We start from the raw sequence: 21,942 nt of genomic DNA on the forward strand, positions 1-21,942 counted from the left end.
GTGTGACGAGCTGAATGAAGGAGCACAGCTGTGTTCAGTGCGTCCTGTGTCAGAAGTCGTGCAGTTCAAAGCCTTCAAGTCTCAGTTTGGAATAAAACTCTCGGCGTGTCGTTGGTCTCATCTCAAACACCATTGATTTAGTGTTCGAGTGACCGGCCTGTGTCTCCTCCTCAGGCGGCAGCACCCCGCATCTCCTGCACTTCAAAAAAGGCGCCTCTATATCATGTCTCTCATTATCCCTGAGCAATGTGTTTAAGATTTAATGGTTTGTGTCTGCACTATAGCTCGTTAGCCAGATAAAGAAAGCTAATGTTTTATTCACACGGCATCAAAGTAAAGGAGATAATTGCTGACCTAGGGACGAGCGAGGGCTCTGCAGAGTTTGTTCGTCAGGAGGAGGAATGATCCTTTAAGGATGCACTCCGCCTGTCACATCACACTGATGACGGCAGCGGGTCTGTCAGACGTCTCACTGTGAGGAGGACTAAATTGAATAGTGGCTGAGCTCTTTTTTTATTTGCATCTCAGAGGAAATGATGGGAACTTAACTTTGGGTGAAGTGTGCTTAATTGTCTCATTTAGTCTTCCATTGTAGCTGTGTCACAATGGATTTAACAGTGTTTTGATTTGGCCCGCAGCTCCGTCTTCACTGTATTTTTCTCCTTGTCCTGCTCCTCGCAGCACTTTCACATGCATCTGCCTCCTCTGCTCACACTGAACCACACCACAGTTAGTGCTGAGTGTGCAGTTTGCTCGTATCCCTCCTCTGTGACGTCCTGTCATTCTCTGTAACGTGTCAGTTTGTCCTGCTGAACAGAAAGCTGCTGACATTTCTCAGCTCCAAGACAAGTGTCTCAACACTCACTGTTTTAACTACAGCTAAATATTACGGGATCAGGATTCTTATTAAATCTCTGCAGTCAAGACGAAATAATTAACCGATCAGTCACCATTTTGATAAGGATTAAATCATTTTAAACATACAGTGTTTTCTGCTGCTAGAGGTCTCTCAATCACAGAAACAAAAGACGGAGCGATGCAGTCACCACGTTCGGTTTCTCCTGGTTAGAATTCCTTCAGTGTTCATCGTTCAGGAGGTTTTTACCAGGAGCTGAATTATCCTCAGAGACCTCTTCCTCTCCAAAACAAACAGGCCAATGGATTTAAACCAGTAAAAACACTGAATGAAGCAGTTTCACTTTAGAAATCAGTGTTTTTCTGCTGTTGCTAGCCTGGCTACTGCTAATGTTTGCTCATCTTTTTTCTCTGACAGCTTAAGATCCAAACACTCAGGAGCTTTTTACTGGTGGCCGAATTATCCACAGAGGTCCCCTCCTCTACAAAACAAACACACTGGGTGAATTAAATCTGTAAAAACACAGAATAAAGACGTTTCACGCTAAAAGCCAGTGTTTTTCTGGTGCCGTTCAGCTCGTTAAGAGACTGCTAATGTTTGCTTATCTTTTTGTCTGACAACTTAAGATCCAAATGTTCAGGATGTTTTTACCAGAAGCCGAATTCTCCCCAGATGTCCCTCCTTCTCCAAAACAAACAGACCCTGTGATCTAAACCAGTAGAAACACTGAGTAAAGCAGTTTCATGCTAAAAGTCAGTGTTCTGTGGATGATCTTTGGCACAGCAGGGGCTGGAGTCGAGCTGTCGCTAACTCTTGCTCACCCTGTTTCTTCGATAACTTCTAAGATCTGAAATCCAGTTAAAATATTTAGTAAAAAACACCAAGATCTGAATTGTTTATCGTAAAAATGTGACTTAAATTGGATAATAAGTCAGTTTACAGCAGCTTCTGACAGAAGCACAACTCTGACACATGCACAAAGCGGATATGACGTCACCTGTGCCTTGGACCAGCGCCCCGAGCAGGTGGGGGTTCAGTGCCTTGCTCAAGGGCACCCCGGCGGTGGTGACCTGGCGTCTCTCCAGCTACCAGTCCACGCTCTGTGTGTGTGTGTGTGTGTGTGTGCTGATGATGATAGTGAGTAATTCTGGTGGGGCTGCAGTATTAGTCAGAGCTGAAGCTGAGAGTCTGCGGAAAACGAGCCACATGCTGAGAAGGAGATAACACACACACACGCACACACGCACGTACACACGCGCGCGCCTGCTGTTATTTTTCCAAGCAGCGTTGTTCACATATTCACGTGCACACACACATGTATATAGAGAGTATATACAGTGTGTTTTTGCCTCTGCGTGTGTGTGTGCAGGCCTAAGTGTCTTCATATCCTTCCAGGTCACTGTCTCTCCTCTCGTTCACACACACTCACACACAACATCTGTCTCGACGGGACTTTGTTTACACTCTGCTTTATTTTCCTTCCTCCCAGTGTGTGTTTGCTAAGCAAAGACTGGACGACTGCTGCAGAGGCAGCAAGCTGTGTGCTCGTCTCCTCGCTTGCCTTCCAGTTGTCCTTGTCGTAACAAAACACACACACACACACACACACACACAAAACACACACTCTCCTACCATCATTGTCCTCCTCTCTCTCTCTCTCTCTCTCTCTCTCTCTCTCTCTCTCTCTCTCTCTCTCTCTCTCTCTCTCTCTCTCTCACACACACACACACACACACACACACACACACACACACACACACACACACACACGCGCGCAGCCTCCTCAACTTTTGCCTTCACACATTCACACTCACTACATGTATTTCTCTTTTGTTCTTGCGTGGTCAGCATGAGCCGCTGACTTAGCGTCTCTGCCCTCACACACACACACACACACACACACACACACACACACACACACACACACACACACACATTCTGTCACCACACAGCTGGAATCAAACAATGGCCGCTCCCGTTGGCTCCTGTGCAGCTTCCATTGCTGTAAACTGTGAGCAGCAAGATCGAGAGCTACAGAGACATAGAAGGAGAACTTGTGTAGTGTGTGTGTGTGTGTGTGTGTGTGTGTGTGGCGGGGGACTTTATGAGTTTTGCTGCAGGCTTTGGCACCGGGGTTTACCACAGTGTGTGTTTGTGTGTGCATGTGCAACACAGAGAGCATACTTTAGCACAGGTTTTATAGCTGAGAGCCCTCTCCATCATTATACTTTAATGACTATATAATAGGGGTGTATTTGTGGTTCTGTGTGTGTGTGTGTGTGTGTGTGTGTGTGTGTGTGTGTGTGTGTGTACACATGCACACAGTGGCTCTCCTCGGTGTACCGGGAGTCGTTTCCTCGCGCCTACATCTGTGTTTGCTGGCAGTTTTCTCTCCATCAGCGTGCAGCGGTCACAAACACTTTAATGACTCCTCGTCTTTAGTTCCGGCGCCCTGTGATGTCGTCCTCATGCAGCTGATTCCCGTGGACGTGGGACGCTGTGCCGTCCCTCAGCGGGGCCTATTAATAGAAAAGGGTGTATTTTTCCTGGATCGATTTCGTCTCTGGGAATTTCCATTCAGCTTTATTACTGTACACTGAACATCTCGTAACTCAGCTTCCACTGGCGAGCTTTTATTTTGGACCTGAACAGGAAGTGCAGAGTTTTGGTCATGCGTTGTAGGTTTTATGGTCGAGGAGCCATAAATGCATAATTTAATTTGGCTTCACAGTGTCGGTGATATATAATAACTGCGTGGCAGGTTTTCTAATTGAAGACTGAGGTGAAGGTCGAGATCATGTCGTTAATAACTTTATTGGTTTTATTGTGTTCAACATGTCACTTCCTGTTGCTCTTAAAGCTGTAGTGCGTAACTTCTGTCGCCTCCCAGTAGATAATGCGTTATTACAACTAATAAGCCGGCGGCACTTCCATGTACACAGAGTAACACTCGCCATTCACCACACACCGTGTACACAACGCTACACAACGTGGCGAACACCAGGCTGCTAACATTACATTACGTTCATAGCACCATTTCCAAGAAAATAATAAAGTACTAGGTCCAGCACATGTAACAGCAACACATACTACTCATAATATAATTATCCAACAGCAGCAAGGCAACATCCATGTCTGCCCTCAGCCCAATTTCTTCCTTCAGGGCTCTCCACCAAGGAAAAGCGACGCCACTGCAATTCCTTGTTTGCCTTCTCCGTCGGTCACTTTCCTTCTTTGCTAACAGACCTTCAGCCGAACGTCCAGGCTTTTTCTTTGTGGTAGGATTCACTTCTGAACCGTGTCTCGGCCACTTCTCCGCCATGTTGCTTTCTCTTTCTACCTGCGCTCTACTCCCCCTCCCTTCTTGTTGTGAGGAAGCATTTCCTGTGCGCCAGCGTGGGAATGTCGCCGGTCGACACACAAACTAAAAATGATATATATTGAAAAATACCGCGACATGTTAGAGGAGCCGATCAGCTTAATCAGCATTGTGTCATCTCCTCTAGTAGTGGCTTGGGTGAAACGAACATTTACGGACACGTAGAAGTTACGCACTATAGCTTTAAAGGGCGGCTACACCCAAATCACAAAATAACATATTTTCTTCTTTAACATCTGGAGTGGTATCTGACCAGTGGTGGTTGTTGCATATTTGGTGCCTTAGGTGAGCCTCCGACTCGCTAATAACCAGCCAGTGTTGTTGTTTGTTGGTGTTGAACAGTGGTCTGTAGCTCACAGGCGTGTCGCCAAGGTGTCATCTGGTGGATATTTGCCTCCAAAAATATCCAGTATTAATCAAAGCTTCGACGGAGGGTGGGGTTTAAATAAGAGAAGAGGGCATCAGTGGATGCTCCTAAAATAATGTCAGTCAGCCACTTTGCTAGCGTACAGGTCGCACATTAGCAATAATGGCTGAAAGAACTACTCTGCAAGATGCCTCAGCTGTTAATTATTCCAGTTTTAAGGTGTTTTGCTGAGTTCTGTGTGACGGACCAGTTTCCTTCTGCTCATCTGTCACTTGACTTTTGCAAATTTTGAAACTATTCCAGACGCTTGACTTTTCCGACGTCTTGCTGGCGTATCCAACAGGTCTCAGTGTTTCTGTCAGCCTGTCCCATGTGGTCAGACTGTCCCAGTGTGAGTGGAGCCCTACAGCAGTGACTGGCTATGGTTAGAACAATCATCATGTTTTAGGTTAAAATACTTTTTGGGGCAGAGCGACCCCCACTGGAAACACAGCGACAGGTCGCTAAAAAACAACTGGTGTTGTTGTTTGTTGGTCTGGAACTGTGGTTTGCCGGTTTTGCAGCACTGTTAACGATACAGGACGTCAGCTGATCCGCTAAAATATCACTTGCCGCCGGTCTGCTGCTCGCTGCATTGCTCCCATAGTTGTAAAGGTAATGAAATGACACCACAGAGGCCCTGCAGGGTAAACCAAGGCGGCAAACTCTTCATTTCCTCCCTCTTTCACAATAAAAGCTTTGGAAACATACGCGGCGCCACCGGGGTTGGAAATGTTTTTTGTTTACCTGCCACTGTGGCTGATGGAGAGCAAATTCTAGCAGCCACTCAGCGGATCACTGTTGTTTCTGGACTGGTGAGTGAAGCAACTCGTGCAGCCTCTTGCATACGTTACCAGTATTTGACTGGTGCTAGTTTCCAACTCTGCTGCTGACCAGAGGGAACGTCTTCACATGCTGAGGCCGTAGCTGTTCAATATTCTAAAATAATTATGCTTCAGATTTTGATCAGGCCTCTTCTTGAAGTTTGTATTCAGAATAATTCCTCATTATCTCAGTGAAATGTAGGTTAACAAATGTGTCTGTGAAACAAAAAAGACAAGTTATTATTCTGGCCAGTAACAGTATGCTTGTAGTTAGTATTTCAGAAAGTTAACTTTGGACCCTGCATCTGAACGATTCACACACCTAGTTGCAAGCAGCTTTCATTTGCTTCAGCTGCTCTCTACTCAAGAGATCAAACACCTCACATCATCCACTGTGAATATCTCAAAACCCCAAAATAATGTATGTCTGTGGCGCTAAAGGAAAGTTGGAGGATGTTTTTTGTAGTGAAGCTGAACTGACTCTTTAATCAGAGCGTCGTTCTGTGGTGTGTGTTATTGTTGGAGCTGCAGAGTCAATGTGAAGTTACACATCAAATCTCCAAAACTCATTTTCAAATCAAACTTTTCTGTTTTTTTAAACCTGGCTGTTGTTGTTGTGTGAACATGTCGTCGCTGCTTGTGTATCTCCTGATCTCAGACTGCACTGTTACAGAGTGTGAATGCTCCAGCTGTGGACCTCGGCCATGAATGAATTTTTAACGGTAGAAAATGGGCTTTAAGATGGATTTCCCCTCGTAAACATCCGCCTGCCTGTTGGCCACCCAACCCCCCCGCCACCCACCCTCCTGTTCTATAGCTCTTCAATCCATCCATCCGTCCGTCCGCCCGTCCGTCCCTCCTCTTCGCCTCATAGTTTCCACTGGAAACACGAGGCTATGCCAGCAATTCCCTCTGCGCCCTCTCTCTCTGTAACCTCTGGGTTACTCTGGTCTCGCTTCACTTCTCCCCTCCCCTTTTCACATTACCTCTCACTTCCACTGCTTTTTCCTCCATCACTCTCTTTTTATCTTTTCCCCTCCTTGTCTATCGCTCGCTCCCTCCCTCCTTCTTCCCCTCTGTCCTTACCTCCATGCCCCCTCCTCTTCCCTTCATGCTCCCTCTGTTTTCCTCCCTCTCATTCCCCCTCACTGAGTCGCATTTCACCCCAAGTCATCATATCACAACGACATGCGCAGGCTGCTCCTCCTCCTCCTCCTCCCTCACCTCTCCAAAATATGAGGCTTATCTGTCGAGCTGTCAGCCGGGTCCCGGTAACAATGGTCTCCTTTCTCCGTGTTCTCTTGCCGCAACAATGAGCTGCTTTCTTTCCCCCGAACGCCGAGAGACTCGACGCCTCCTCGTAATATCTCTATGTTTAGGAGATCTCTCTCTCATTCTTCTTGCATGACCTCTCTCTTTCTTTCCCTCCATCTCTCCTTTTTATCCGACTGTCTTCACTCCCTGCGTCTGTCTCCCGCTCCTCCAGCTCTCCCTCCTCTGAAGAGCTCTGTGATTGCTCGTCTCTCGGGGTAATAAAGATGTTTGTGTTTGTGCATCGTGCCTTTGATAAAGAAACACTGTACACACAGTATGTGCAGTGTTAGCAGGTCAGGAGTGGAAGAGATGTAAAGAGAGCTGCAGGGAAAGACGAGGACAAACGCAGACGATTGTGAGACGAGAGAGGGAAGAACTGCAGGTTACAGTATGTGTCTGTGTCTGTCTGCTTCTGCTGTTGCAGGTTAGTCCTCCTGCCTTGTGTAGATTAAATGATGACCCACTCTCAGTCACTGTTCGGCTCGGGCCTGCATTTATTTCGACACTGGTGGATATAAAACAAGAAAATCAGCTTCCACAGCTCCCGTTAACAACGTAGCTCAATGTGCACTGTAACAAAACGAAACACGTGAAGCTCGCTGCAAATCAAACAGCCACAGCACCTGGATTAGCCGCGGCTAACAGCTAACAAGCTAATAAAGTTAGCTGCACAGTGACCTGCACAGCTACTGGCTCCAAATACATCTCCAGCCACCCAGCATCATCCCAGAACAGTCATTAGTGTTTTCAGGAGCTTTTATGCCAAATAAAACAAACGTGTAACCATGAAAAGTATTTTTGATGAAGCTTAGCCGAAGTCAACCTGAGTCCATGAGTCCAGAGACACACAGACTTTTCCTCTGCTCATATGAAGCCAGGGACAACAGCAACATTCAACAAAGGTAACGTGACAAAATTCGTCTCCATTACAGCTCACAAGGTTCAACAACTGTTTGGAGATTTCCTCTGCTCATATTTCAGCCAGGATAAATCACACACAAGACTTAAAATGCTATCTTAGTGGAGGCTTTATTGTCTTCACAATTTATTGTTTCTTATCTGTGAAATTAAAGTAAATCAAAGCTTTGATTCCACTGAGGGAAATGGTTTCAGCTCACAGAGACAGACAGGAGGTCTGTGTCACTGTGGGAGGTGCACGTCAGGCTACATCGTAGGGTACGGCGTTGATTCGATGCAGGAGTATAAATTCTGCATGAGATGTGACAGCTGATCTTTGTGGTGGGTTATTTGTCCCGCCCCTCCTCCGCTGTGATTGGACTGCAGGGTTAAAGTTGACATTGATGCACAGTGGTTTACTCAAAGTTGAATACTTTTCAGCAGTCGGTTAGCACTCAGAGCAGAATAGACGTTCAGCATGTCATTACTCTGCTGGAGTTAGTTGCGAAGTGTATATACTCAACGCCCCCACTGCAAAGAATTAACAAAATATGCTGCCTTTCTGGTTGATGAGCCGAGGCGGAGCCGTTGCTGTCTCATAAATGTATTTCGTTAGATTCCACCACAGCTCTAATCGTTGTAATGAGAGACACTCGTCACGCCAAACAGACTGAAAAATAATTATTTCTCAGAGACAAAGTTGAAGCAATGTGTCAGTTGCACAGGAGAGTATTTCTGTGTTTAAGAACATCAACAATATCATAAAATTCAACTTTCAAATAGTTCAGTGTTCCAGAAATCAAATCTTTGTGTAACCAGCAGACAGTACTTTGACTCTCTGACATTAACCGTCAGCACTGAGGCTGTTTAACAGTCCGACTTGTTGTCCGGCCGCTCAGACTGCAGCTCCTCTCTGACGGAGGACTGTAACTCTGAGGGAAACAGCTGAGGAGGCAGCGAGGGCACTGATGCACAGTGAAATATGGATGATGCCAGTGATATGCGATAATGTCTCCTAGTGTTTCATGCCTGTCGCTCACACGCACTTCAAATACGCTCTCAGCCGAGCTTGTTGCACCACGGCGCCCATCACTGGAGCTTATAGCGCCGATAGTCACGGTGGCTTTATGGCTGACGTGTGTGTGTGTGTGTGTGTGTGTGTGTGTCAGTGAGAGAAAAAATGATCAAACAGCCCCGAACTTTGATGAGATTATCATTTATTTCCTTTTAATTAACAGTCTTTTAAGTCGGGGGGGGTTGAAGCAGATGTGGTTTGGCGCTGCGCTCACACGGGGGGTGGCAGGCGTGCTTAGACCTCTTTACACATGTCAGTGATTCATTCTTTAAATCATCCAAAAGGCTGTTATCTCCTCGTGGCTCGGGGGTTTAATGCCATCAACATTCACTCTAATTGTCCTCAAAAGCCGCATTACTCAAAACTGGTCGGGACTGAACCTTGTTGGAGAATAAGATGTGATTTGACCGCCCCAAAGTCCTTGAGCAAGGCACAGAGCTGGTGCTGTGAGAGGTTATCATACGGCTCAGTGAATGCCCTGAGTAAATTAACTGTGGCTGTTGCTTCTATATGTTATGTCTTTGCCCTAAGTTGCCCTTGCCACCACCTTAATAGCTTCCCAGAAAACAGTCTCCTTCCCTCGCGCTGCCTGGCCCTCTGTGCTTCTCCAAATAAATCTTCCAAACTGCAGGGTTTTCCCTGGCTGTTTCACAGGGGCTTAGGCGTAACCTTGCCAGTGGTGTGTGTTGTACGGAAGGCTGGAGGAGTCTGTGAGAGCACACGATAACCTTTAGGGCCAAACATCAAGCTCTCTTGCGCTCAAGCCTTGTGCCAGGAAAAGATATGAAATATTTTTCTTGACATTTTGGCGGATTTGATGTATTTTTCATGTTCTTTTAGGGAGGCAGGAAACTACAAGCTCTCTTCCGAGTTCTGGAGGAGTTTAAAAGGCACTGCTGTGTTTTTGCTTTAACACTTACCGAGTCAGGAACACTGAGTCAGAGAACATTGCTTCTGGTCCGTAGCTTCGGGGAGCCTATAGAATTTCCAATGGCAGGGACACACAGACTAACCACCACAACTGGAAGCTGTGCAGCCGCAGTGTTTCTGTGTGTCATATCGTGTTTCTAAAGTGATGTAGTGTAAGAGCTGACTGTGTCATCTGGGGTGGAGAGTATGGTGGATGGTGTGACAACACCGGTTGTGTTTCACCTGTCAGTGTGTTTCCAGCTCTGTTTGTGTCTCCAAAAGCCAAAACATGATTTTTGTGCCTAAAGGCAGAGACACACCAAATCGACATTTAAGAACTAGCAGCGTCCAAAGCTGACTGTGGCCTCAGCTAAAAGTTACACATGAACACATGGCAAAGACGACAGCCAGCTGCCAACCAGCACGAACATTCTGCGCTTGCACGAGAGGAAATAACTCTCCACACCAGCAGAGGGCGGTCATCTGTAATTCATTCAAAAAGGGAAACAGGAAGAGCATCTTGATGCTAGTTAGCCACTTAGCACATTAACAACACAATCAGAGCATATTCACCGTGTGTCAGTGAACAATAACACAAGCCATCAGGAAACATTTCTGCTAAAAGAGAAAAATAATCTGACCTCATGGAACAAGTTCGTTTTGGTCTCACTCCCTCTGGACTTTAGCTTTTTGTTTACTTTCCTCACTTCTGTTTCTCTTCTCATGCACTGAGCTGAACTGACAATCAGAGTGATTTCATTCACCGACGGGCGCCGCCATCTCCAACACCTATTCAACATGCTGAATTAGCCATAAAAAGCCAAGAAGGGCTGACGAGGGCCAACGGTGCAGGACACACCGCACCGTTGAGGGCGACAGACGCTCACCAACGGCTCGGCATTGACCGGCAGACTGTCAGCTTGATGTGTCTGGGCCTTGACACAACTCCTTTTAAACACGGGTTTCGCTCAGAGGTGCTGTCTCACATCCTGTGTCAGACAGAGTATTGTGTCCCTGATGTGCGTTCTCACCAGCTCGGTTTCGGTCGTTTCATCACTAGTCGGTTATTCTAGCAAAATCGTAACCTAGGAGATTGTTTATGAACCGAAACCTACAGGAGACTCCACACCTAACTGTAGCTTAAAACAGAGATCATTTTTATTTACTTATTTGTGATCATGATTTACAAAGATACACTTAGAATTTTCCTCCCTGTACTACTTGAAACATACACTGCTACAACCTGCAAACCATCCCGTCTCAGCAAAACCCCATGTTTTAAGTTCGTCCCTAAACCAAACCACACGTCCACCACAGCGTTGTTGAAGCATAACGTTGCAACATTTCCTCTACGTCATGTTATAGAGATGTCACTAAGTGGTTTGCAGAAACATACAGTGCTGACATGTTTCCTGGTGATTGATTTGTAGATGTTGGAGAGACGACTTTTCTGTGTCATGGAGGGATTCAAACTTTGCCGTGTCATCCAGAAGTTTCTCCGTGTAACTCAAATATCACAACATGTGGTGCAGCTGATCTTGTTTGTTGTAAACTCGTGATATTTTTACCTCCTCTGACCAAAATGAAATTAAATGTCACCTATTCTTTTCCCGTATTTAATTGGCAGCAGATAAGCCAGCGATCATTCTTCTGCTTTCAGGATGCAATTTAGTAATTTACAGAGCAATTACGACAGTTATGATGAGATTACTGCCCGGCAACTCACTTGTCCTTCATCGTCTCTTTGTGATTTAATTTGCAATGCCATGTCAGGAGGCAATTGGTTTGAAGTTTCCAGGCAGTGGAACTCCGTGACAAATTAAATCAAACGTTGCTTGAGGAGCCACATTTGAAGACACATAAGTATTTTTGTTTCTTGTTTTCTCTCACAGGCAAATATATGCCATCAACACTTTCACTGATATTTGTCTTCTTTCTGGTGCCAGCAGTTGGACAGGAAATAAAAAAAAAAAAAGATGGATGTTGTGGAGCTAAACTGTCGGCTCTAACAGTCCTGCATGTTTCCCTGTAATCTACAATTATGTGAATAATATTCCTGTTTCCTGCTGTCGTAATTTTCAAGATCTTTCTCATAATCTTGCCCAAGAATCATGACATCTTCCTGCACCATCACCTCAGAAATGAGCTTTTATCTACCAGTGAAAAGGACTGTCAGATTTTGAAAGTGACATTTTGAAATAATGACAGGAGAAAAGAGGGAAGCAGGGACGCAGAGGAGGGGCGAGGTGTCAGAGGAAGACAGAGGGAGAGGAACAAGAGAGGGAACTGAGTGTAAGAAAGGACGTCACAAAGACGAGCAGGAGAACATAAATAAGAAACAGCTGAAGCTTTGATCGTTCCCACCAATCCATGTCCAGATCTGTGTTTGAGTGGTTAATATTTCGACATGTATAGCACATGACTTAAGAAATAGTCATCCGACATTATTCATCAGCTATTACTAGTCATTATGACAGGTGTGATAGTTTTGTGACTCAGACTCACCTGTAGTCCAGCACCTCTGTACCTGCGACACTTTAACTTCATGTGGTTGATTAATAAGATGTCAAATAAGTCCAGCATGGGGCGCCCAGTGGCTCAGTGGGTAGAGCGAGCAACACCAACTTTCACCTGTGACTCTGGTGTTCACTTCCTGTAAGACTGTAAAGCCAAACCCTGTTTGTCTTTTTCTAAATCCAACCATGTGTTTGTTGTTGACGGGGGAAAAAAAAAAAGTCAATTTGCGGCGACGTAGTGCTTTTATTTTGAAAGAGACTGTATGCAAACTGTACATTTCCTGTTGACACGGCGTCCCAGAACGTCAACAACCAACACACCCAGGGTACCTTGGACGTCATATGTGGACCAAGCGTCGATATGTGATGAGGTTGGAGTGAGAATGTGTTGGTCCGTCCATCTCATTCTCGTAAGCGTGATATCTCAAGAAGACCTTTAGGGAGTTTCTTCAAATGTGGCACAAACGTCCGCTCCGACTCAAGAATGAACTGATTAGATTTTAGTATGTAACCTCACAAAACATGTTTTTGGCCATAACTCAAGAATTCATTCACTGATTGTGACCAAACTTGACACAAATGTCTGACAGGATAAAATAATGAAGGTCAAAAGGTCAAAGGTCAGCTTGACTGTGACATCATCATGTTTTAACGTCATATCTCAGGAACAGAAGGGGAGACATTTGGTCAGATACTGAATTGGTGACTCTAATCTTGAAACTGTGCTGATTGTATAGATCTTCTGTGTGTGAAGCATCCATGTTTTCACTGACATGGATGGAGACTGTCAGAGACACTGGACTGGTGGGCGGAGTCATACAACCACAGGGTGGACTGGTGGGCGGAGTCATACAACCACAGGGTGGGCTGGTGGGTGGAGTCATACAACCACAGGGTGGACTGGTGGGTGGAGTCATACAACCACAGGGTGGACTGGTGGGTGGAGTCATACAACCACAGGGTGGACTGGTGGGTGGAGTCATACAACCACAGGGTGGGCTGGTGGGCGGAGTCATACAACCACAGGGTGGACTGGTGGGTGGAGTCATACAACCACAGGGTGGACTGGTGGGCGGAGTCATACAACCACAGGGTGGGCTGGTGGGTGGAGTCATACAACCACAGGGTGGACTGGTGGGCGGAGTCATACAACCACAGGGTGGACTGGTGGGCGGAGTCACACAACCACAGGGTGGACTGGTGGGTGGAGTCATACAACCACAGGGTGGACTGGTGGGCGGAGTCATACAACCACAGGGTGGGCTGGTGGGTGGAGTCATACAACCACAGGGTGGACTGGTGGGCGGAGTCATACAACCACAGGGTGGACTGGTGGGCGGAGTCATACAACCACAGGGCAGTGATTCTAGTTTCTAGTTATTATAGCTAACATCACTGCGACCTGCATGCAGTGAAGTGGCCATGTACCACATTATTTTAGGTGTATTGACTGAAAACTGATTGAGTCCTTGAAGCTTCGATCAATCGCAGATATTTCTCACTGAAGCTTTGATGCCCAAAAACTGCGGGCATGCGGAACATCCCTAAAATAAAGTCCGTGGAGTCGCTCGTCTCCACTACGATCCTTCATAGTTTCCACTGCTCCTTGAAGAAAGATGATCCAAATGTTTCAGAGAAAAGAGGCTGAGATTTGAGGAGGCGTGACTGTCTAGGGAGGGTAGTCTCGCCACCAGACAATCAGAGATCTCCTTTCTAAAGTGTGTTTAACACACCGGCAAAAACGGCCGGCAACAAAGCAACGCCTCTTGCATTTTTGAAAAGGACACGCCCTCCCGGAAATGTGCACTCCCCCTTTTCTCGTCCGCAAGGAAACAAACACACAGAGAGCTTGAAAATGGATGCCGAGAGATTAAACTCTGTTTCATCAAACGTGTGCTCAGTCCACAAGATTGTGGAAATGAAGGACTTACAGCGACTTGAGCCATTTTGTACCGCTACACGTGTTTCTAGTCGGACTATGTTTACGAGCACAAGAGTTCAGAGAGCCACCGAAGGACCGCCCTGCAGATTTACTATTGGTTCTGCAACGTAGGGAGTTTTTTTAAACTCTGAAATTGTATCTGCCCATCTAAACACAAAATCAGGGAGAAAGACATCAGTCTTTAGTTAAGCAAAGCGTCTAAAGACTGACTTGTGAGTCTAAGGGAGGGAGGAAGGTTTAAGGAACTGTCCGTGAGAGGATGAACGTTAAGTGTGTGAATGTGTGTGTGAATGTGTGTGTGTGTGTGTGTGTGTGTGTGTGTCCATTTGAATCAGTCAGGGTGGCCACATGTGTACAGTGAGTCTCAGTGAAAATGCACACACAGCTCTCCATGTGTAGCCTTGTGAGCGTCTCTATGGCCTTCAGTGTATGTGTGTGTGTGTGTGCTTGAGAATGTGTGTGTGCTTCCTGCGTGTGTGTTTATGTGTGCGTGTGTTTTCCCCCGGCGCTGCCTGTGTGCTGGTTAGAGCATTAATGATGTGTCTAGGGAGCACTGCCTCTACATAATTTATCAACCAGGATTTATTAGCCGCAGAATTAACTTGTAGGGGCCGGGGAGCGCACCATGCATTTGTTCTTGTTTTTGGATTTATGTGTGCGGATGCATTGTCACTCCCCTGTGATCCATTTCTCTCCATCAGCCTCCTGCCACGGGGACGTCCCCACTCGTATAATTGGCCAAGTTATTTTAATTTCAGTCGGGTTTAAATTACAATTCAGAGCACTGGTTTCCAGTGTGTGTGTGTGTGTGTGTGTGTGTGTGTGGATGGCAGCACATACCATGTTTCACGCCCCCAACAGTAAATAATGTTTTATGTCGTTTACAGCAACACTCTGTTTGTGCGTCTGTCTGCATGTTCGCTGTCTGTCAGAAGTTATAAGATGAAGCATCAGTATCGGATCATTTCAGACAAACACAGAAACAGTGCATGAGGAAAACAAAGTGTGAGTCTGACAGAAGATGAAGCTGTACCCTTGAATCTGTTCATTGTGTTCTGGACAAAAAAGCTTCGCACTCTGTTAAAAGTTTTATTTGTGCCAACGGTGTATTTTGTCCGTCCAGCCTTCTGGACAATATTTTTTCCCAGGAAACTGCCAAGTACATTACCTACAAGTATTTCATAAGCAAACGTAACCTTTTCCACAGGTAACAGTTGCCAACGTCCTCTGAAAGCTTTCTGTGTGTGTGAGGCCTTTAATTCATGTTTGCTTTGTTCACTCATTGTTTTCTGTCTTTAAACCTTTTGTTTGAACAGTTCGCTGCAAATAGCGTTTATTTTGTTTCATATGTTGTGTCACTGCAGCGTTCTAGGGATGCACCGAATTCTGGGCTGATAATAATACTGACTGTAGCCAGTACCAGTGTTTTTAGTGTTGTTCATTTTGGTTTGTTGTTATTTTTTCCCCCTTTTGTTCCAGGAACACAAAGACAGTTATAATTAAAGAAATAAATTCAGTCCATTACACTGCACACACATTGAAGACAACAGCGAACAAACAGCCGTATTCTCACCAAAAACTACATTTTACAAGATTACATTTAAACACATCATGTTAAAATTTACTTTCACCCAATAAGTGTTTTTACTGAATAGAGCTCGAACACATCATGATGTAACTCAGTTCAGCTTCCATCAGCTGTTTTCAAACTGTGTTCATATCTGTGCGTCCCTGCAACATTTATTATAATTATTTATTCCCATTGAGTCAAATAATTATTATTATGTCTTTGTCTGTGATGAATCCTCTCTCCTGGTCTGTATATTGACAGCTGTGTTCTGTGTCTCCGTCAGATCACAGAGATGGGGAAGGACTCCCTCCCCGCCTGGCTGCACTGGGACGCCAGCAGCAGGATCCTTCAGGGTCTGCCGTTGGAGGAGGACAAAGGCGTCCATTACATCTCTGTATCCATCTCCAACCACACCAAATCCTCCACTTCTTCAGAGGTGTTTTCCATCGAGGTTCATCCCGAAGATCATCTGGATGCAGATTCAGCCCAGCTGACGTCCAACCAGGCCTCCACCGAAGACGACGTCCAGCCATTCATGTGTAGCAATGAGGAGCCGGTCACGGTGCTGACGGTGATCCTGGACGCCGATCTGACCAAGATGAGCTCAGAGCAGAGGGTGGAGCTCCTGGACGACATGAGGAGCTTCTCTGGGGTGGGGCTCCAGCACATGAAGATCCTCCCCGTGGTCAACAACAGGCTGTTTGACATGTCTGCGTTCATGGCAGGACCGGGGAACGCCAAAAAGGTGAGTGGATGTGTAAGACAGGGAGTCCATGTCGGTGATAAAAGCTAAGGAGTGCATGGGCGTGTGGCGCCATGGAGACGTTAGTGCTGCACCATTATAGACAGGATAGTCAGGAAAGTTTTTCCACTGCAAGGTGTGAGAGGTTTGACGGCTCCTCAGAATGAGAGGCTGCTGTTAGTTGAGAAAGCACTTGATTTGAATATGAGGCAGAGTTTTTATACGAGCAGAGCACGCATCCTAAACTTTGATATTGCAGCTGATCATTAACTGTGGGAGGCCGAATTCATGATCGTGGTTAATATTCATCAGTGATGCAGCCCTAGGATCAGCACATATCTGCCAGGCTGTGAATGATTTAACGTGTCATATTAGTAGATGGATAATTAGATTAACAATCCCCAATGTCTCCCCAGGTGGTGGAGAATGGCGCTCTGTTGTCCTGGAAGCTCGGCTGCTCGCTGGACCAGAGCACCGTCCCAAACATCAACAGTGTCCAGGGTCCTGCAAAGGAAGGCACGATGTCGGCCAAGCTGGGCTACCCTGTGGTGGGATGGCACATCGCCAACAAGAAACCCCACGTCCCTAAACGTGTGAGGCGCCAATTAAACAACACTCCAACACCTGTTCTGGCTGTGCTTCCTCCTACAACTGTAGTGGAGCCTCCAGTGAGGATTATTCCAACCCTCTCGTCTCCTTCTATCGCCGCACCAACCGAAAGCTCTGCTCCGCCTGTAAGAGGCCCCGTTCCCCTGCCAGGAAAGCCTACAATCAGAGTCCGTGACCCTATTGCCCACACCCCGACCCTGGGGCCCCCTCAACCAACCAGAGTCATGGAGACCACCAGCACGCTTCCTATCCAGCCGACCATGACCAGGCCTACTTATGTGGAGGCGACCGCCACACCACCAGTACCAACTAAAAGACCGACCAAGAAAACTAAGAGACCCAAAACCACACCTGTGCCCAGAGAGCCAAAGACCTCCACAGCGAAGCCGTCCAGGCGCACCACACCGTCACCAGCCATCATCCCGGACCCATACAACGAGAAGCCTGTCCTGCGTAACCCCATCGACCAGGTCAACGCGTTGGTGGGCACCTACTTCGAGGTTAAGATCCCATCTGATACCTTCTTTGATAAAGAGGACGGGACCACTGACAAGCTGCGTCTAACGCTGAGACAGAATCATAATGAGGTGGTCGGAGAGGGCTCCTGGATCCAGTTCAACACCACCAGCCAGCTCCTGTACGGCCTGCCTGACGTCCAACACGTGGGGAAACACGAATACTTCATGCAGGCGACTGACAAAGGAGGCCTGAACGCAATCGATGCTTTTGAGGTGCGTGTGAACCGCTGGCCCATCAACGACAAGACCCCCGTGATTTTCACAGCCAGATTCGACGGTGAGCCTCGTTCAGTTACGAATGACATCCACAAGAAGATCCTTCTGGTCAAGAAGCTGGCGTACGCGCTGGGCGACCGCAACAGCAGCACGGTCAGTCTACGAAACATCAGCAAAGGCTCCATTGTGGTGGAGTGGACAAACACCAGCCTCCCGCAGCACCCGTGTCCAAAAGAACAGCTCACGGCCATGAGCCGGACGCTCGCCAGTGCTGACGGAAAACCCTCACAGACATTCAGGTACTCTATGGAGCCTGAGTTCAGACCGCTGGACGTCATGGTGAAGGGAAGGGCGAGCTGCAGAACGTATTCCTTCATCCCGCCAGGAGAGATCGATATACCAGAACCTCCAGCAATCACTCCGGCTTCAGGAACAGGCCGGCAGAGCACAGATGACGTCTATCTCCACACGGTCATTCCCGCCGTGGTGGTGGCGGCGATCTTGCTAATAGCAGGCATCATCGCGATGATCTGCTACAGGAAGAAGCGAAAGGGCAAGCTGACCATCGAGGACCAGGCCACCTTCATCAAAAAAGGTGTGCCGATCATTTTCGCAGATGAACTTGACGACTCTAAGCCGCCTCCGTCGTCCAGCATGCCCTTGATCCTACAGGAAGAGAAGCCCCCTCTTCCACCGCCCGAGTACCCCAACATGGCCACGCCAGAGACCACTCCCCTCAACCAGGAGCTGCTGGGGGAGTACACAGCTCTGCGCGATGAAGACCCCAACGCGCCTCCCTACCAGCCACCTCCTCCCTTCACCACTCCCATGGAGGGCAAGGGCTCCCGTCCCAAGAACATGACTCCCTACAGATCTCCACCTCCCTACGTGCCGCCCTAAGACTTGTTACACCCTCCCCTCGTAGGGTGGAGGGAGAGGACGCCTGAGGAACTGTGACGGTTTCCATTCTGGTGTTTGTCTGTCTGGACATTTACAGGGAGAGATGACAAGAGGTGCTAAAGTACAAAACAGCGATGGGGGACTTTGGTGTGGGAGGGGGCGCGACGAGTCGGGTGGGGTTTTACAGGTGGGATGATTGGTTGAAACAGCTGGGAGGGACTACTGTTTTAGTGGTAGCCCAGCTACTACAGTGGCCTAAGACAAACAAATTCTCGTCACATTGGCTTTTGGATCGACCAGTTGGTCAGAAGCGACGACTGGGAGACGTGCTCTCCCTTCCCAGCATCCATTTCGTTCTCTGTTGATTTAAAATACTGGCTTTCATTTTGTTTTTTCATCATTATCCCCAGGTTATTCTTCTTTTTTTTTGTCTCTGGACTGAACCGTTTGCCTAACAACTCGTCTTTTGTCTTGCTTTTAAATAATACGAGGAGACAGTGAACTGCCATCAGACCACTGCAGGCAACAACTCGTGTTTTTACTGAGGAGAGTGAGATTCTCTGAAAATGAAAAAATCCATCACAAGGATCTCAAATCACCCTGCAGACGACACAAGAGGACGTGAGGCCGCGGTGTGTGTGCGTGTGCGTGTGCGTGTGGGTATGTGTGAGAATGAGTGGGAGTGTGTATTCAGATTCAGTACGGTTTGCCTTTTAACACTAGTTGTCTGTTTCTATCCTTATTCACAATGTCTAGTAAAGATGAGAATAACAAGGTAGCCTAAAAAAGATTTAGAGATGAATAATAAATAATTTGTTTGTTTCATTGGTTTTAAAATTCACTGTATATCTGGAAGATGTTCTGATAGATTGTGTTCTATTTTTTTGGTGGTGGAGGGAAGCGGCAGGAAGAGGACTGCCTCGCTGAAATAACCTGCGGGAGCTCCTTACTTCCTGTTTGGATACGACTGCAGGTCAATTACAGTCCATCAGAGGGAAATCTTCTCTCAGCAGATCTAACAGGGCCGATAAGGTGGAAGGAATCTGGGTGGGAGGAGGTTAAGAAAGAAGCTTTTCTTGTTCTAACAATAAACTTATTTATTATGTTTGAATGTGAAACTTTCTCGTTGTAACAAGATATGTTTTATGTTTTTACAAAATAATTTCATGTTATAACAAGAAACCTGTAAAAATAAACTTTTTTTGTTAAAAAAGAGAAATATTTCTTTCTAAAGAGATGCTTTACCTTTTGTTAATACGTGAAACTTTTCACGTATTAACAAGATGTTTTCTTGTTCTAACAATAAACATATTTATCTTGTTAGGACGTGAAACTTTTCTTGTTATTACAAAAAAGTATATAAATTAATAAAGTTTCACGTTTCGACACTTTCATGTGATAAACTGTTGTTGTAAAGAAAAAATGTTTCTTGGTATAACAATATACTTATTTATCCTGCTAATACAAGAAATTTTTCACGTTATAACAAGACAGGTTTTTTTATAACAAGAAAACCTTTGTTATATCAAGATATTTTTTATGTTTTAACAAGATCTTTTTACAGTATAACAAGACGTGTTTACCTGTTTCTTGTTATAACGTGAAAAGATCTTGTTAAAACGTAAAAAAAATTTCTTGATGTAACACAAAGGTTTTTTTTGTTCGAAAAAAAAAGATAAATAAGTGTATTGTTTTACCAAGAAAAGTTTGTTAAAACAGTTAAACATCTTGTAAAAACTTGAAACTTTTCTTGGTAGAACGAGATTTTGTTTTTACGTATTCTTGAAGTTTTCATGTTATAACAAACATTTCTCGTTGTTCTCGTTGCAACGATGCTTATTTGTTATAAAGTGAAACTTTTCTTGCTAAAACAAGAAACTTTTCACGTTAAAACTTGATTCTGATCAGTTATTTTTCCTGGCGTGGTAGTTTTACACTTGCGTAGTTTCAGTTCACACAGTTTGGCCTTCATTTGTCAACAGTAAAGTTAATAATACAGTAACAGTTAAACGCCCAGCCTTCATACGTGTACTCAAACAGGAAAAGGAGCCCTGCAGTTTATTTTGGAGCAGGGATAATTATTTTTTTATGTATTGAGGCAGTTCTTCTCCTCAGTCGGAGAAACTTTGTGTGCCATGGAGACTCTCCCTGATGGGATTGTACAGATTCTCACATTGTAGAGGTCACAGAGGAGGCGATGGAGGCCGAGATTCAGAAGGAAGAAAGAACCCTGAAGTTCCAGTAATTAGCTCACAACGAAAATCTCCTTCTAATTTTTTTACCAAGTTTTTGATACAGCCTCAAACAGTTTGATTATTAAAATAAAACATGATTAATGATTAGTCTTCTGTGATTTGTAAAACTTTAGCCTAGAAGTTCGATTATGATTCAGTTATGTACACTTTGTTTTCTTTTTGTTTCTGTCATGGGTCACATTTTCTCAAGTGTTTTATTTTATCGTGTGTGTTTGCATATCGAAATGTATCTCCCACTATACAAAGATGGAATGACCCATATTTTATGTAATCACAAATTTTATTTTTATGTCCTTATGTTTGCTAATGAGTTTCAACTGAAAGTGACCCTTTGCAATAATAATGTAAGGCGCAGTCCACTCAGTGGCTGGTCGATGCAGGCTCGAGCAAGTGACTCGTATTGTCATAATCTTGTTGGTTTTTGCAGGATGCCAAGGCTTTTTTGCTTATCAAGTGTGCATTGTCATAATAAAACCAACTGGTACGATAAAAAACCAACTTCTTCATTCATGCATCTGATTTAACTTCTCCTTACTGGTTCTGCTGGGAGTTTTCCGCCTGTGGGAAACGTCTGGTTCGGTCCTGCTCTGCGATCAAACCCTGCCTGATGTTTATGGATGAGGTTTTTGATCACTGTCACTTTTCTACTGCTCCCGCTTAGCCTTGAATTGATATATCAATCTGTCTGAAGTCCACAGGAGGTTTTACCTCCCGAGACGGCTCGCTGCCTGGCAACCGTCTTTGGTCTTTGGACTCACTGAAACAGTCGCGCTGCTCTCCTTTTTGTACTAAACTATTCTGCTGCTGAATGACTCGTTGGACTATTCAGTTTGAAAGCTCTGCCCATTAAAAGGCTGTGCTGTGAAAACACCCTCTCAGCTCCGTCTGTCTCTCCACACGTTGCATACAGATAATTTGCATCGATTACTCGCAGTATTGATTAGATGTAAACAATTTGCCGGCTCTGTTGCACCTCTGTGATAATTCGTGACAGAGTTTAATTTGGAAGCGATG

General features: G+C 45.7%; 1 protein-coding gene across 1 annotated transcript in view; it reads left to right on the forward strand.

Moving 5' to 3' along the window:
• The window catches only part of dag1 (dystroglycan 1), a 70,730-nt gene extending 49,304 nt beyond the window's left edge, over positions 1 to 21,426 (forward strand). The window contains exons 3-4 of the mRNA XM_049586209.1: positions 15,972 to 16,433; positions 16,847 to 21,426. Of these exons, the coding sequence (XP_049442166.1) occupies positions 15,972 to 16,433; positions 16,847 to 18,673 (2,289 nt within the window). The 3' untranslated portion in view covers positions 18,674 to 21,426. The remainder of the gene's footprint in view (positions 1 to 15,971; positions 16,434 to 16,846) is intronic.
• The last annotated feature ends 516 nt before the right edge of the window (positions 21,427 to 21,942 follow it).

The sequence above is a fragment of the Epinephelus fuscoguttatus genome, linkage group LG1 (genome assembly GCF_011397635.1).
Source record: "Epinephelus fuscoguttatus linkage group LG1, E.fuscoguttatus.final_Chr_v1".
Classification (NCBI taxonomy): domain Eukaryota; kingdom Metazoa; phylum Chordata; class Actinopteri; order Perciformes; family Serranidae; genus Epinephelus; species Epinephelus fuscoguttatus.